Source organism: Notechis scutatus, chromosome 6 (assembly GCF_049901735.1).
Source record: "Notechis scutatus isolate UNSWTSFEM ecotype Mainland chromosome 6, rNotScu1.2, whole genome shotgun sequence".
Taxonomy (NCBI): Eukaryota; Metazoa; Chordata; class Lepidosauria; order Squamata; family Elapidae; genus Notechis; species Notechis scutatus.
Window position 1 is genome coordinate 19,293,849 of NC_142014.1, and position 17,602 is coordinate 19,311,450.

The 17,602-nt window shown below is 40.7% G+C and overlaps 1 protein-coding gene across 1 annotated transcript in view; it reads left to right on the top strand.

Annotated features, from left to right (window-relative positions):
• The first annotated feature begins 4,781 nt into the window (after positions 1-4,781).
• CERK (ceramide kinase) overlaps positions 4,782-17,602 on the top strand; it is a 39,641-nt gene continuing 26,820 nt past the window's right edge. Inside the window, exons 1-2 of the mRNA XM_026677655.2 lie at positions 4,782-5,411; positions 16,564-16,677. Of these exons, the coding sequence (XP_026533440.2) occupies positions 5,264-5,411; positions 16,564-16,677 (262 nt within the window). The 5' untranslated portion in view covers positions 4,782-5,263. The remainder of the gene's footprint in view (positions 5,412-16,563; positions 16,678-17,602) is intronic.

The following is a 17,602-nucleotide window of genomic DNA, read 5'->3' on the forward strand; positions in this document are numbered from 1 at the left end:
TTAGAATTAATATATGGAAATAAATAGTTCCTTCCCTACATTTTTCTGAGGTGCATTTAATTGACTGTGGTTAATTATATGTGCCAGTCCTGCTGCCCTTAGACATCTACCTGATGTTATAAATAAAATGAGAACGGAAACCAAACTGCTCAGTCCATCCTCTGTGCTGTAAAAGGCAAAAAACAAAAAACAAAAATCACTTGGCTTTGCAATGAAGCTTAGTTGCAGTTCTATATCGGCCATTCAGAGAATTTCACACCCAGGTACCGTTTGTTTTTTTTGCTCTAATGTTCAGCTGAGCAGGTATCAAAAAAAGGGGGATCATTTCATTCAAGCAGAAGACTTGAGGGTCTACCTCGACTCGTGGCTCCTCCTACACAGGTGGGTAGAGGCTGTGACCAAGAGATCTTTGCTATGTTTTCCTGCCACTTTCCTTGCAGCTCTTATCACAAAATTGGACTACTGCATAATGCTCTACAGTCTGTTTTTGAAAATGATCTGAAAGCTGCAGTTGGCCCAAAATGCAACAGTTGCGTATAGGTGAGGGAAGTCACCCCCTCCTAGAAGAATGAAATAGTTTGAGAAATATTAAAAAGGCAGAATATTGTATTTCCCTAAAGGAGAAACATGATCTTGGAAAGTAGCCCCCACCTTTCTTAATAGCCCCAGCAGGACTGGGCCAGTCTATCTACAAGATAAAAGACCTTCAGCTCCAAGGTGATGGGATTAAGACATGATCATCCAGGATATAATAGGATTAACCCATCTAGCATCACCCAGCAAGCTTCAACCAAACCTGGGAGCTCAGAGAACCTCAGCTATGGCCCCTGCATAGCCCCATGGGAGTCTGACAGCAACAAATAGAATACATGTTCTTGCACAGGAACAGGACGCTCAAGTTCAAAGCCCAAGAGAAGGTATAAACACCCCTCATTCTCAACTCCATGTGGTCAGCTATCCAGAATCATGTGATTGGTGGTTCTGCTTCATCGATAAGCCATCTTTCCAATCAGCCTCCATGTTTCCAGTGACTATCTTCCAACTTGGAACTGAACCAGGTGGATATTTCTTCCCACAATTCCAAGTGCAAATCAATGTGCTGGTTTTAATCCATTAAGCTCTATAGGATCTGACTCCTAATTTCTTCAGGAACACTTTGTCCTCATAGAATAGTCCTGTCTGACGTGTGCTCTCCCACACAATCTATTAATGGTCCCCATTAGCAAAAGGCTAAGAGAAGAGAGCCTTGCAGACAAGGTTCCCACCCCGCCCAGATTGGATTAGCTTTCTTGTGGAAGGTTGCAAAAACTGAGACCTTTTCAGAAGCATTTGAATGCTTAAGATAATGCTCCGCCTGGATTATCATATTATTATTGTTGTCTTGGTCTTAATACAGAAATAAAATATTTACTGGCTAATGAGGCTAAAAGTAGGCTAGTGGACATTTGAAAGTCTTAATTCCTATCATAGGCAATCTCACAAACAGTCCAAGTACTTGTTGACAACATTGGTTCCAAGTACTTGTTGACAATGCCAGCTATAATTAACTATGATTATTCAGTTCCTAAGCAACAAGTAAAGGACAAAGAGCAATAAGGCCAAGATTAAGAGAGAATTTGCTCAATTATATCATACTGCAAAGTACATAACTTATTACAGATTATCACTTGGCTTTGTAAAGACTTTACAGTCTGGTAGGTATATTTCCACTCCATGTTATTCAAAAGGCCATCTTAAACCCTAATCAATTTACACTACAAGGGAAACAGTTTTCAGGCCTCAAATGGGCTAAGCAGGATTCCAGATTAAGCACGGACAAAATAAATGGATTATATTATATAGAATGCCAAAAGATAATAGCATTAGCATCATCTGTACCTTTAGCACTCCTCTTTAATGCAGTCTCTAATTTACACGGAAAAACTAAATCCAGCCAAAATCAATTGATTAGCTTTTTAATTCTGTGAAGAGCTTTGGCTGAGCAGCTAAATTTCATTTCTAGCCTAAGCAACACAAGTTCAACTCATTTAGGTTTAATTCAAACCATAATTCAACTCTGGCTATTAGGATACTTGCTCTCTTTCAGGCATGTTTCTTATACAAGAAAAAAAATCACCAGGTCTTTTTCAACTGAACAAGGAGGAGGAGGAGGAGGAGGAGGAAAGACAACATATTTTACAGTTAACTACAATATGAAAATGAAACGAAAATAAAAATTAAGGGGTTTTAATTGCTCTTCCATTACTTATGATTCTGTATTTTTCTGGTTCCATAGCAAATCTGGGTAGCATCTTTTTTGAGTGTATTAACATTTTATTAAAAGACATGGCTGCCTTTTTGTCTGTTGAAGCTCACAAAAGTTGATGTATTTTAATACAATTTGTTAATCAGAGAAGCTGCTTATAGAGTTCTGATTTTTTTGGTCTGAATTATCCCAATTCTCCTCCTGCAACAGTTAATTAAAGGCACTTCAAACTAAAAACACTAAATTCTTTTTATGCTCTTAGAAAAAATAAACAGGGGAAAAATCAGAGCAAATACCCAGACTCCCTGTGACTTTTTTTAAAAATCTCCAAATAAGAGCATTTTGTCAATATGACTATCCTATCCATGATTTACATCAAAATACATTGTAAGACAGAAACATTATCTTCACTGATAATTCCATTTTCCCCTACAGAAATGTGGAACATATCTGTTGCATGTTTCATTCATCTTAAATGATGCGTGTCTTCTTGTTCTCCTAATTATTTTTATAGTATTCAATGCAAAATACTACAATTTACTAGAAGGCAACCAAATCCACGGGCTGCATCCACCCAAACTCTAATTTTCTAAAAACATCCCTGGTGATTATATGGTGCCCTGACTCCATGTTGGAAATACAGACTGTACATTATGCTGGGCATTAGCTTTGCAATCCTTAAAAATAAAGAGATTCAGAAACAAGTATAGTCCTTTATTTTTCCACCAAAAGTAATCCAAAACAGGAAAATATGAACAAAAATACCACAGCATCCAAAGATTAGTAATACTTACTGTGTTTCTCATAAAATAAGGCCGGGTCTTTTTTTTTTTTGAGCCCCGAAAAAAATGGCTAGGACATCTTTTCGGGGGTGACTTAATTTCCTCCCCCGCACCCACCCCAACCTAGAGTGCCCCATGTGCAGTCACCTCTCCACAAGACCACTTCTATCGGCTGATGGACGCTCTCCGAAGGCAGAGTCACCAGCCGCATCTATCAGCTGGTAGAAGCGGCCTCGTGGAGAGTTGAGTGCGCATGGGCCGCTCTAGGTGGGGGTGCGCGTGGGGGAGGAAATCTATCGGCCAGTAGAAGCAGCTTCAGGGTGAGCGCCCACACGCACTCCCCTCGCCATGAAGCGGTTTCTATCGGCCAATGGAAGCTCCCAAAGGCAGAGTCACCAGCTGCTTCTATCGGCTGGTAGAAGCGGGTTTGTGGCGAAGGGAGTGTGCGTGGGGCACTCGCCCTGAGGCCGCTTCTACCGGCCAATAGAAGCGGCTGGTGTCTCTGCCTTCGGGGAGCTTCCATCAGCCAATAGAAACGGATTTGTGGCGAGGGGAGTGCGCATGGGCGTTCGCCCCGAGGCCGCTTCTACTGGCCGATAGAAGCGGCTGCTGACTCTGCCTTTGGGGAGCTTCCATCGGCTGATAGAAATGGTTTCATGGTGAGGGGATTGCATGTGGGCGCTCGCCCCCAGGCCGCTTCTACCGGCCAATAGAAGCGGCTGGTGGCTCCGCCTTCGGGGAGCTTCTATCGGCCGATGTTCTATCAGTAGTAGACTGGGGTATACTACGTGCAGGGCGCTCCTAAAGGCAAGTTTTCTCCCCCCCCCGTTCCCCCCATTTCTCTTCACCTTGTGTAGTTTTAACGAACAATGTGAGAAATGGCAGGGAAACTCATGGATTAAATAGGCCTAAATTTTGGGGGCAGGGCTTAATTTCAGCTCATTCCTAGAAATCATGCTGGGCCGTCCTATTGGTGGAGGCTGTATTGTTGGAGAAACAGGGTAGTTACTGATTATGATAAACTTATTTGCTAATTTGCTAACACAAACACACTATCATATTGTACTCCCATTTTACAAAATCAGGCTTTGGGGGGCATCTATTTTTAACATCTGTCTGCCAACCACAATTTCCCTTGATCACTGTAAGGTCATGTTGTCTAATTCTTGCTTGACAAATACATAAAATAAAAATAAAAACATGGTCAGGGGCAAGCTTCTGCTTCGGTCTCATCTGCCAGCTTCCTTGAACAACTAAAGGAAGCAAATCTGGAGCAACTTTGAAAAGGTGCCCATTTTTGCCGTTTTCCATAACATCCTCCGCACCCGTCAGAGCCAGGAGTGTGAAAGAAGGGCCGGAGCAAAAAGTTAAGGTCATCTTTCAACTTGTTTTCTCGGGACTTAAGATGAGGGAGGAGGCTGCGATCTCCGAGGGTGGATTTGCGATATAAAACAAAAACAAAAACCCAGCCGACAGAGAAGCCGGTTTTAAGGGACCGATTCTCGACGGCCGGACGAGTGAGAGGTCGCATATAAAACAGAAGAATAACCAGAGTTGGAAGGGACCTTGGAGGTCTTCTAGTCCAACCCCTGCTCGAACAGGAGATGCCATTTCAGACAAATCGCCTGTCCAATCTCTTCTAAAGGGCAAGGAAGCGAAACTCGTCTCGCCAGCCCGAGGCCGCTTCTTCCCAGAGCTTGCCACTTCATTGCCAAGAGCCAACTTGGCTCGGCGTCTTACAACCGCCCACTTGGCAGGAGGGCGGCGGCGGCGGAGACGACGACGGCAGCAGCCCGGTTTTCCCACCCTAGCGCGGGGCAGCTTTGCAGAAGGAGCAAGCTCAGCTCCAGCCTCAGGAGGAGGAGGAGGAGGAGCGGGGGAATCAGGCAAGGCCGATCCACCCGCCCTAACGGTATCCTCCTCTCCCCAGCCCGAGTTCCGCCGGCCGCGCTAAGCTGAGGAGCAAAGGCGGGCGGCCGCGTTAAGAGAACCGCGGCTTGGCCTCCGCCGCCGCCGCTGCTGAGCGTGCGCAAGTCCTTCTCGCGCATGCTCCCTGCGCGCGGACCTGCAAATTCTGAAGGATAACAGATTCTGAAACATCCGACGGGCGGACTTACCCGGCCGCCCTGTGGCGACGGCAACGCTCGCCCAGCCCCGGACTGAGCGCGCCCCCCTCCCCGCCACCGCCACCACAATCATGTCGCCTAAGCCAAGGACGCCGGGTCACTGAAGAGCCATGGGCGAGCGGTCCATTCCGGCTGGCCGGGGGACCCAGCTCATCTCCTTGCTGGTGCTGGAGCAGCGCGCCCAGGAGGTCACCTTAGACCGGGAGCTGGGGCTCTTGGCGTGGCGGAGCTTGGAGCCGCAGCCGCGCAGGGGGCGAGGTGAGTGGCCGCCGGTGACCTCTCCATGGCAACAAGGGGGAGCAAAGCCAGCCTGGTGGGGTCCGATCTGGAGACACGCACCCAGGTCCTTGGAAAGAGCGCTGCTGGGCGTGTGCAAAGTACTGACCGGTCACCTTAATTTTCAAGGTCCAGGAGATCCCAAAAGGGATCCTTTTAAAGAGACCTAAGGCAACATTTTTATGTCTTTTGAGGGATTAGAAGAAAACTGCAAGGACTACTTGTCCAGCAATTGGACAAGGAGTCAATACTGACATGAAGTCACAACTCCAGTAAAGACTAAAGCAGCTGAGTTTTGGAAGCAGATGTACTTTATGTACACTTTGTGTACTGGTTTCTTAATTTTAGGAAGTTGCCTGTTGGTATCTTAGTTAAAAAAAATATATGTGCCTTTGAAAAGTTATTGAAATCTTTAAGCCATTTGGGACGCTTCTGGCCCCTAAATGGAGGCCTTACTTCCTTTTCTTTCTTTCTTTCTTTCTTTCTGGGACCTAAAGGAATACCTCACACAGCTTTCGGTATTCGTTTTGTTATTTGTCAAATTATGATCCTGTTTTGTGAAAGGAAGGAAAATTAACTGTGACTCAGTTGGCCCAGTTCTGAAACATCTTTTACAAATGTAGCTTGCTGTTAAGAACCTCCTCATCTTCGGAAAGCTTTGGCATAACTTCCTGTCCCTTCCCCAGCCACCAATGTTTTAATTATTTTGAAATCAGTATGAGTAATGTAGGTAGCACACAATATTTGGCAGCTGTAAGCTTCCCTCCTTGGAGTGGCAACTGTAGGTATTTAAACAATTACTGTGAAAAGTTTTATAATGCTTTTATTAATCTTCCATAGTGTCAGATTCCTATCTGACATCTTAAAAGGACCAACAAATTGTGGATTGGTTTAGTGTTGCTTCTCTGTGTACTGTACATAAGCACATGAAACATTTGCTTTCTCTTCTGTTAAGAGCCAGTTGACACAATCTGTAAGAACCTTATACTAATAATCCCCAGTATATGTCAATGGAGCATATATATTTGAACCCTATTGGAAAAGCTGTCAGTAGTTTGTCTGATCTCAGTGTCAATAACAACTTTCTGCCATTCTATCATTGCATGTATGATATTCATGAGTTAGTTTCCTGAAGCCATCATAGACTTTTTAACAATAAGAGAAGCCACAACTTCTAGATTTGTTGCAACCACAACAAAAATGCAATTTGGGAAACTTTTGACACAATTAACTTCTCGGACAACAGGTGTATTGTGCGGTTATACTCTAACCTCTTATCTGAGATAAGTTCTACTAAATGTTGAGGTACAACATAATCTAAAAGGTCATGTTGTTATGTAAGACTCACCCATCACTTGTGGTGAATAATGAGACATGAAGTTAGCCAGCCTATCTGGTTATTCCAGAACATGCTTCTAGCCCAGCCTTTTTTGAGTGCTCATAGGTTTATCATTGTTCTTCACAATTTATTAATGATTTTTTGCTATCTGCAAGGTCTCTCAAGCAAAGGAATCTCCTCTTGTAGTCCATCTCTACTACATTCTCCACATATATTTGCTTTCCTCAACTTGGGCACCATCCACATGAATGGGTATCAATTTCCTAGCTAGCAGCTCCCTTGCTCTGTAGTCAGTAAGTTGAAATCCACATATCCAGAAGACCCAATCATCCAGTTGAGGAAGGATATCTTACTATCTTATCTGAACTACAGTCAGAGGAAGCTGCAAATTATAATTAAGCATGCTTTTAGAAAGACTTCCCCTATGTAAATCACCTCGCCTCAAACATCACATTTTTCAGGGCTGGGGCAAAAAAAATCTAGATATGATTTACCGTTGGGAGTAATCCCACATCTTCTTCACACCTTTTTTTTCGGGGTGGGGAAGGTTGTCCATTGATTAAGGAAAGATGTCATAAGCTTTTAACTAACAATCCAAGGAGCTGTCCATTTGAAATAATCCTTTCAATATAGGCAGATAATTGCTAGCTTTCATTTCAGAATACTTCAGGATGTTTATTTCATCAGAAGTACTTGCTGCATAAAAACTAAAGCCACAATCTTTCCCAATTCTTTTTTTTTTTTTTTTTAACAAATTTTATTCAGTTTTTCACATAAAAACAAAAATCTCTTTTTAGTGGACAACATATTTCCGGGTCATCACCTTTACATACAAATATGACAGCAATTATACATTCATATATGCATACTTAATTCTATTATTACCTTTTCCATTCCAAATTTTCAGTAAGGAGAGAAACAAACACATTAATTCTGGCCTCTTTCATTAATCTCAGTCGAAACATCTTTTTGTTTCATTTCAATTATTTCAAATATAATCCTTTAATATTTATTTTAAAAATAAAGATAAACAATATGTGTTTGCCTAATAATAATTAATAATAATAATAATAATAATAATAATAATAATAATAATAATAATAATAATAGGTTGCCAATGTCTCTCCTTGCTTTTAATAGTTTATATGACTTATTAATTTAGTTGGTTCTTTAGTCTGTCATATTCCCTGTCCATTACACATTCTTTTTATAAATTCTAAATTAATACAAATTTTAACACTAAAGAAAAAAAACAAGTATAGGTTTCCCCCCTTTTACTGCTTTGAGTGTGACACCTCAATGATTAAAATATACCTTTATTCCCTCATCTTGATTCCCAATAAACCATTATTTTTAAGAAGTTACAGTAATAATCATTACATCGTTTCATTTGGATTCCGCAGCATATTTTCCCCCTTTAATTTTTAATAAGAGTTATCAATATCTATATTACCCTATTTTCTTAATATTTTTAATTGCAGAAATATTCTTATTACCCCTGGTCACCCTGCAGAATCCCCTTTTTAATTCATCAACCATTATCTCTGAAAAAACAATTTCTTTTCAACATTTTACTATTTCTGTATTTCTTTATTTCATGACCTGTTTCTTACTGCTTCTCCTCCCCCTCTTTTCCCCATATCTTTTCTCATTCCAGTTTATATTCCTTTCTTTCTTAATATCTTCCTTTCCCCTTTTCTGCTGGGTCTTTCTATCTTTCCCAACTTCACAGGTATTCCCCCTTTTGATTGCCTTCTTAAGTCTCAACTTTTTAGCCTTCCTTCTTTCCCCACTTCTTTGTAGCGTTCTTTGTGTTAATTGTCTATTTAAGATGTCTTCTTCTTGAGTCGACTCCTCCTTCTCTGAAGCTCTTTCTTCTTGTTCTTCAATCACCATTTCCATTTTTTCTAACACAGAACAAAGTGATTCGCCTTTTTCCTGTAGTAATTCTCTCATATTTTTAAGTTCCATTTTTAATTCCCGAAGAGATATCATCATTACACACTCTTGTATTTTATGATCGTTAAAGTCCACAAAAAAACCACTTTTACTTTCCTTCTTTCTTCTTTCAATTTTCTAAAGTTCTCAATTGTTCCAGCCCAGGGTCTATACCAAAAACATCAATCAATCCCACAGTCAGTCTTTCCTTGCTTTTTTCTTTATTCTAGTTCTGCTTTCACTTTCTAAGTTTCTTACTTTGTTTCAATATTTCTTTAATAGTATATCCACACAAGTTCATTCAGAAACAGGATGCTTTCCCTTGTTTGAGCTCAAGTTTTTGTCAAAAGGTGGCACTCTCCATTATACAAAGTCTTCACCTTTTCCCCCTATTTTTTTATTTAGGGTTTTTCGAACCTCAATATTCCAACACAGTCCAGTCTCCAATTTGTAAACTTTATTATTATTATTTTTTGACAATCTTAAGTCCAGCTTTATTTTATGCCTGTTTATTGCCAAAATATTTTAGCCCAATTTAGTTAAATCTTTAGTTCCGGTTTCTTCCTTTCCCGGTTCGAAGCCCTGCTTAGCTGTCAGAAATATTTTCTTATTTTTTTTCCTGTCCCTTTGTAATTTCGCTGCTCACTTTTCTTTTCTTAAAAATTCCATGTTACCTTAATCCCGGGGTACTTTTGTTTAGTTGCATCACCCAATTGTCCAGGTTCAGATGTTATCCACCTCTTCCTTCCCTCCTGCACAAATCTTAATCCAGCTGAGTCCTCCTCTTCAGGGTGGCCATTTTAAACCACCGCTGCAGTTGACTTCGGGGGGGGAAAAGACCAAGCCCAGGAGGGGAGATGCGGCTCCCCTTACCCTGGCTTGCGGCTTCCCCTTACTCCGCCGCCCTCCAAGGCAGCTTCAGCCCCTAATCGTAATGATTGGGGCTCTCCAACAAAGAGCACGGACCATCGCTGCAGAGAGATGCGATCTAGGGTCTGTCAGCAAGGAGGCTCCGCCTTCTTCCCCCAATCTTTCCCAATTCTTGAGTCCACAGTATCTTCCTCCCTATGGCTGCTGCTTCTTTTACAATGATCTTTCTTCTCCCAATATATTTTAGTTTCCCTATGTTGGGAACCCTTTTTTTGCAGGTAATTAGCATTGTTCCTGGCTTTTTCAGATAAGCAAACATACTTTGCTTCAGTTGACCTTTGGAAATCAAATATAATTGTTTTATTTCCCATGTATATTATATCATAGGAACTTCACTACATTCTATTCCATTGAAGATCAATATAGCAAAGCATTTAAAAGGGTTATTTGCTGACTAGTGGTTAGCACTGTGATACAAGGAATTTCCAAGCACAATAATCTGAATGGTTAAAGGTCTCTCCCTCATCCTTAATTACTTTATAACTTAATTGGTAAAAGAAAACTCCTTAGATCAACATGAAAAAACTGCAACTTCTACTACACTTATTTCTGAATAAAAGAAAGTAGCAAATAAACAAATCATGCAAAGCTGCATATTGCTTTAAATGCTCTCCCTCAAGATTTATACTCTTTTAAAATGATTGAATTTACACAGTTAAAAACCACTAGATGAAATGAAACTGAAATTTTTGGAGATAAAGCAGAAATTTTATCAAAGAAAATATCAAAGTTAAAAAAAAAAACTTTAGTATTCTGCACATGGGAAACGAATCATCCCCCTTCAAAATCCTGATAAACAATGTGCCATGAATGTTAGAACAGTGTTGTAAGTAAACAAAAAGTGATCTGTTTAAAGAGTATGTACAGAGTATATTTACAGAGTATGTATAGATTATTTTTATTCATGCATTGAGCATTTATAGTTTACAAATGAATTTATACTTTTTTAAAAAACTAGAAATTGAAATTGCTTATAATATGGGCTTCTGTTTCTATGCAGGACAAAGGACCAGGTTTATTGTTGTGAGATTTTTAAGATACACAGTGCAAATTCATAACCTTTCTTTATACTGAGAAGTGGAGCTTTAGAATGGAATGCAAAGATAATTTTATTCATTAAACTTGTGTGCCATCCATCTTGCCAGTGTCAGTGATTTTTGCAGATCTGCCTCAAGAAGCAGTTCAGAAATTATTCAGTAAAGCTCACTGGCAGCAAAAGTAAAACGAATTAAACTTTTTTCCCCTGAAGTTTAAATTTGTTTCCAATAGAAGAGAATATCTGTAGCAGTAGATCCATCCTCCCACACTTGTATTGATATCCACAAAACACACAGCCCAGACATAACTTTTTGTACAATTGTTTCATTACCAGGGACTCCAACCCACAGCATTGCTAAAAAATTTACCAAAAAATCTTGAACACAGAGAGAAGGAGATACTGCATCAATTCCTCATTACAGCCTCTCCAAAAAATCAAAAAGTTGGCAATAGATGAAGATGAAATCATGGTCTCATTTGATAGCATAACACTTTTTGCACCCAAAGAACCAGAGTTAGCCAAAGAACACTTGACTGCACAACACACCTGACCTAATCAAATACACCAAGACTAAAATATCCACAATCGTGGATCTTATCAATTTTTGCCTAACTACATACTTTCAGTTTAATGGATAAATATATCAACAAATCTAAGGAAGATTTGTTCATGGGATCATTGCTTTCAGGACTAATAGCAAATACTATAATGCAACATCTGGAATCTATAGCACTCTCATGCATACAACCCAAAGTATGGATCTGATACATAGATAACACCATTGTCATAATAAAAAGGACCAATCAGAGAATATACATGAAACCATCAACATCATCTTCAAAGGAATAGAATTCACTAGGGAAGAAGAAAACAAAACCACACTACCCTTCCTGGCTATTTTGTCAGTAATGGCAAATTAGAAACACAAGTCTCTCATCAACCAAGTGTTCCACTGCCAAAGTAACAATCCCACAAAAGAAGCTATGTAAGAACACTATTTAGATAACCACAAATACATGACAGCACCCCCGAATATTAGAAAAAGGAAAGAGATTATCTATACAACATCTCTCCACAAAATGAATAGCCCTCAACTTCATCAAAAGGGCCTGACCACTCAATCACCAACCGAAACAAGCTCTGAAAAGGATAATACTGCCATACATCAAAAACATTTCAGAAAGCACCAATAGACTACAACTGCATACAGTGTAAGAACTACAACAGCCATTATGTAGGATAAACAGTCAGAAGACTAGCAGAGTGTATCCATGAACAACAACCAGCAGTCAGAAGACATGATGAAAACTCCTAAATTTCACAGCACATTGACAGACTTAACTATAGTTTCAATTGGGAAACTGTGACCAGCCTCAACCAAGCCAAGTCCAAACAAGCTAGAGAATTCCTGGAAGGCTGCCACTCAGGCAAGTTGATCATCCACAGGCACATAGAGATAAACAACATCTACATACCATTCCAAAGACACAAATCAGAAGGCCAGGAAGGAAACAAGAAGACCAAAACACCTCCTCACCAGCAGTCAACACCCAGATGAGCAGAGATTAACACCAAGATTAACATTAGACCAACGGTCAAGAAGTAAACAATATCCCAATCAAGGTAATACCAATTCAGATAAATAGGCCAACAGTAAATAAGTGCCCAATAAAATAAAAAAAAACAGGGCAACAGAGATGGTATTCAGCAGGTTCTGACCAGTTCTGGAGAACTGGTAGTGGAAATTTTGAGTAGTTCAGAGAACTGGCAAATACCATCTCTGACTGGAGATTTTACAGTATCCTTCCCCTGCCATGCCGACCAAGCCACGCCCACAGAACCAGTAGTTAAAAAATTTGAATCCTACCACTGCAGGGCAAGCCACTAATACAGAGGTGTCAAACTCAAGGCCCATGGGCCAGATCCATCGTGCAAGGTCCTTAGATCTGTCCTGCAGGGCCGGCCTGGAAATAGCAAAGGACTGGCCTGTGGTGACTCTGCTAGTGAAAACGGGCCATGGGGAGGCTGCGGGAGGCCCCTATGCCTTGTTTTTGACCTGATCTCTTGCAGCACTCTGCTGGCCAAAACAGGGCACGGGCGATTGCCCGTGGCCCCCGTGACCCATTTTGTCCAACAGGTTGCTGCAGGAGGCCATCTTTCCCATCTCCCCCCCTGGCTGGCCCGCGGAGGACAACTACAATGCTGATCCGACCCTCCAAGAAATCCAGTTTGACACCCCTGCGCTAGTATATAAAACGAGAGCAAATCACACTCCCTACTAGCATTGTTGATGTTATCTAGTTTGGGTGATGAGACATCTGCAAGGAAATAACTGAGCTCAGAGAGAACCAAGGACCCCTCAATTAAATTTGTTTAATCCATTGATTCAGCTGGGAAGACAGTTTCACCCCCACCATGTGTTGTACCAATTCAACTAATGTGTTGTACCAATACAACATGGAGGTACAACACATTAGTTTGGTTTATACCCAGGTTGTATGAACTCATACAACAGGGCAGTATGGCTAGTTTATATTTCAGTGTGTTAGGTAAATTTAGTAAATCATGATTCAATTAGCATGTGTTCTGTTGTGCAGAGAGAGGGGGGGGAGAAAGGAATCCCCCCCTAAGATTTACCCATAGTTCCAACCCCAATTTTTGAAGGAAATGTACCTAGCTTTAACAGAACTTACTTTTCAGAAGTTTCAGTATTTTGAATTTACAGATTATGCATTGCTTTAGATGGGATGAATCCTCCTTTACAAAAAAAAAATGCTACTAGTATTTCCCAATATACTTTCTGCTACTTCTTACGGTATTTCTTATGGTATATTCAGTAATTTCAGTATACTGCATTCACTATTTTTGGAGTTACTTTGAATTTATGGTATTTTCTGCCATTGACATCCGCTAAACTGGCAGATCAAATAGAAAATCTTAGCTTTCTTTCTGATCATTAGCTATGTATGACTTGACAGTCAGCCAAAAACCTTTACTACTTCACAGGTGGTTTTTAACAGACTGCAGTCTACAAGTTATATTATTAGTCCAGTCCTAAAGCAAGGTGGGTCCACCCCAGTTTTTTTATGCTTCTTAGAGAAGTTTCTTATTCATCATAGGGGGCAAGGTGACTATTTTAGGCAGGGGGATATTATATTTCAGTCCACTGTGTGGATAGTGCAGGGGTGTCAAACTCAAGGCCTGGGGGACGGATTTGGCCCATAGGGTACTTAGCTCTGGCCCACAGAGACACCCTGGAAACAGCAAAGGAGTGGCCCGCAGTGCCTCTGCTGGTGAAAACGGAGCTCGGGAGGGCCATGTACAGCTTTCCCGAGTTCCGTTTTTTGCTGGCGGAGGGTTGCAGGAGGCCGTCACAGTTGAAAATGGAGCTCGGGAGCCCGTTTTCCCTGGCAGAGCGCTTGGGCCACCACAGGTGCCCCCAACATGAGTAATGTTGAGCTAGCCACACCCAACCCGGCCCCCAGAGGTTAAACACAACCCTGATGCGAGCCTCAATGAAATCGAGTTTGACGCCCCTGGTATTGTGAAACAGCAAATATAAAGCTCCCTCCTTTGAGTCTTGAGAAAAAAGCAGAAAGGCTGCACTTGTCCAGCAAGAAAACCACTTTTTCCTCTTCACTAAGAGAGTGGAAGGGCTGGGAGAGATGTTGGCTCATATAATTTGTAAGTAAGGAAAGGAAAGTCTGCCTGAATTAAACTCGTCTGCTGGCAACTTCTTGTAATTCTTTTGACAATAATATGGAAATAGTTTGCTATTGCTTTTTTCGGGGCATTCGTTAAAATCCACCTACTTGGGATTTTCCTGGTGCTGGGATCTGCCGAGTTCATGTATTGCAATAAAATAGTTTCTTTGGGTTTGAAGTGAGCCCCCAGAACTTTTTGATCATAGCTTACACAAGCAGTTCTAATTGTGGCTTACTCAACAAGTCATGGTTAAATAAACTATGGTTTTGGAGAGTACTCTAAATGTTTGGGTCCATTCAGATCTTTTGGTGAGACATGTGTTTACCAGCAAAGAGGCGATCCAAGAATAGCACATCCATTTTTCTGAACAGTTTCAGGATTCCATTGCAGAGTTCTAATGCAAGACTTGGAAGCTAGATCTGCATAGCATTCAAACCTAGATGAAGCTAGCCAGGGATTCATATCTACAGAGGCTCTGGAGTAAAAGGGTTATATGATATTCCCTTTAATGACAAAAAGACTTGGGGAAACTATCCCTGTGGTCTCATAGTCACAAATGCTGGACTACATTTTGTTCCTAGTTATTTCCCTTGATTTTTAAATTTCAGTTAAGATGAATCACTTCCTCTCTCATGTCTTATCTGTCCTTTAAAGTTCTTAGCATTTCCTCCCTTTCTTGATCTTTTACACATTGTAGGCATCGCTTTCTCTTACTGATTTGCCAACCCTTATACATACATACATACATAATATATATATATATATATATATATATATATATATATATATATATATATATATATATATATATATATATATATATACACACACACATACATACACACACACATACACATACACATACACATGTACATAATATTACACACACACACACACGCACATTTAAATTTTTAACTCTAAGATGAGTGGACTTCAGCCAGTGGAATTTCCCAGCCAAATGTTAAAATCCGTTCATTTTAAAATTGCTAGGTCTAAATAAAACATACTACTTTAATCAGTCAGGAGTCAGAGACGCAGCTTTGTATCAGGATTAAGACACTGGTTGCTATGCATGGATTCAGAGCTAAAATAAGCTCCGTGTTTGCAGTTCATTGTTGTTTTTTAAGCAAACAGAATTTAGCTAAACGCAGGCTTTCCAGAACTAGGCAACTATGTGGATTTGAACAAATCATGAATAAATGAATGCACGTAGTAGCACTTACTGACGTATTTTTAAAGCAGGTTTTGTTTGTTTGTTTGTTTGTTTTTGGAGAAGATCATTTGACAGTTTTTCCCCCCCATTCTATTTTTTCACCTCTTATAAAAAGTCCTGTTTTTGACAGCCATGGTATACATTTGTTTGTTTTATACTCCATGGTTCTAAACTGCCCATCTCCCTCAAGGAGGGACTTTGGGCAGTTATACTGAACCATAAGACAGAGATCCATATTCTAAATTTTACTCAAAGGTGTGAAGAATAGATTTTATGCATAGAACTTGGCTGCTTGCAATTGTTCTTTCCTTTTATAAAGCTGATATCCTCATAAACTCATAAATTTTAGTAGCAAGAACCTGCCTTGTGCTGGTTTTCATTTCAGTCTAAATCTCATTATTCTCTTGGCATAATTACTTAGGGCTGTTCTTGCTTTAAAAATGATTTGGGGGGAAAAAAATTGCTTCGGGCCTTACAATTTTCACTCAAAGCATGAAAGCGGCGTGTCTTTAGTGTAACTCTTAAAACTCCTGCAGAGCCTGGAAAAAAAGATTGAATGAGTGAGAGAGAGATGTTGTCTTCATCTAATGCAGGGGCGTCAAACTCACGGCCTGTGGGCCGGATGCTTCACACGCTGGCCATTGTGGGCATGACCAGCTTGAGGTCACTCATGTCGGAGGCGCCTGTGGTGGCCCGAACACAGTGCCAACAAAAATGGGCTCCTGAGCTCCATTTCAGCTGCAACGGCCTCCTGCAACCCTCTGCCAGCAAAAACGGAGCTTGGGAGTGCAACCCTCCCAAGCTCTGTTTTTGCTGGCAGAAGCACTGCGGGCCGGTCCTTCACTGCTTCTAGGGCGGTCCCGCCGGTCAGATCGACCAGGCCCCCCGGGCCTTGACTTTGACACCCCTGAGCTAGGCTGGGTTTTTTTTATTTTTCAACTCTTCCTTTTTTTTTTTTTTTTTTTTGCAGAGAACTATGCTGTGCCCATTTCTGAAATCATTGCTGTTGAAGAGAAAGAAAGGGAGGAGAAACAGTCTCAACCTGGAAGATGGCAGAAAATGACAAAGCCTCATGCATTCACCGGTAAAGAAAATAAGCCACTTTTTAGTGCAAATAGTTTTAAAATTGTTAACATGCTTGCATAATATATGGAACCAAACAAGGTGGTGGCTTCACATAACTTCCTGAGCCTCCACATACACACACACACACACACAGAGAGAGAGAGAGAGAGAGAGATAGAAGAGGAAATTATCTTGATGAAATTTAAAGTTCCTCTTCTGCAGGAGCTACAGTTGTGACTGCCTTATCAAGAGGTTACATGCCAATTGAACGAAGTTATTACTTGACAGAAGATCTGAATTCATTCAGCCTTTCCCCCACTTTTGCTACAATGGAGCATCCAAAATTATTTCTATGCAGAAATCCTTCTTTGCAGAAAGGAGATTATTAAGATGTCTTTTAAAGACAAATCATTCTATTTTTCATTTTCATAGTTCATCTCTTGCTATTTGGCTCCTTGAACTCTGAATTTCTGTCATGCCGCGTGTTCCGTTTTCAAGACTTTCGTAAATGCCGCAGAGTAACATTTGCCTGACTTTTATAGTTTTTTACACAACATACAATAACCTCTCTTTATGACCCTATAATCCCTTAATTCGGGGTAAAGTCGGGGCGACTGGGTGGAGCTGAGCATTTGCTGGCTGAATGCCCTTCCTGACACCTATGCGGAGTTCGCAGCAGATATTGTTTTCTTTGTGTTCTAGAAGAGAAACATCTGCCACTACCTAGGATTGAATCCTCTACCTTCTGAGTAAGAGGCGAGAGTTTTCACCACTAGGTCACCACGTTGCTCATTTGCATGATATCCAACGATAATCAAATATTCTGCATTGATGATATAACTTGTCCAACCTAGACAACTAAATGAATGAATAAACCTAAGTGCCCAAATCGTTAGTTTCCTTTTTTTTTTCTCTGCACATTGAAAACTCGCATGCATGACTAT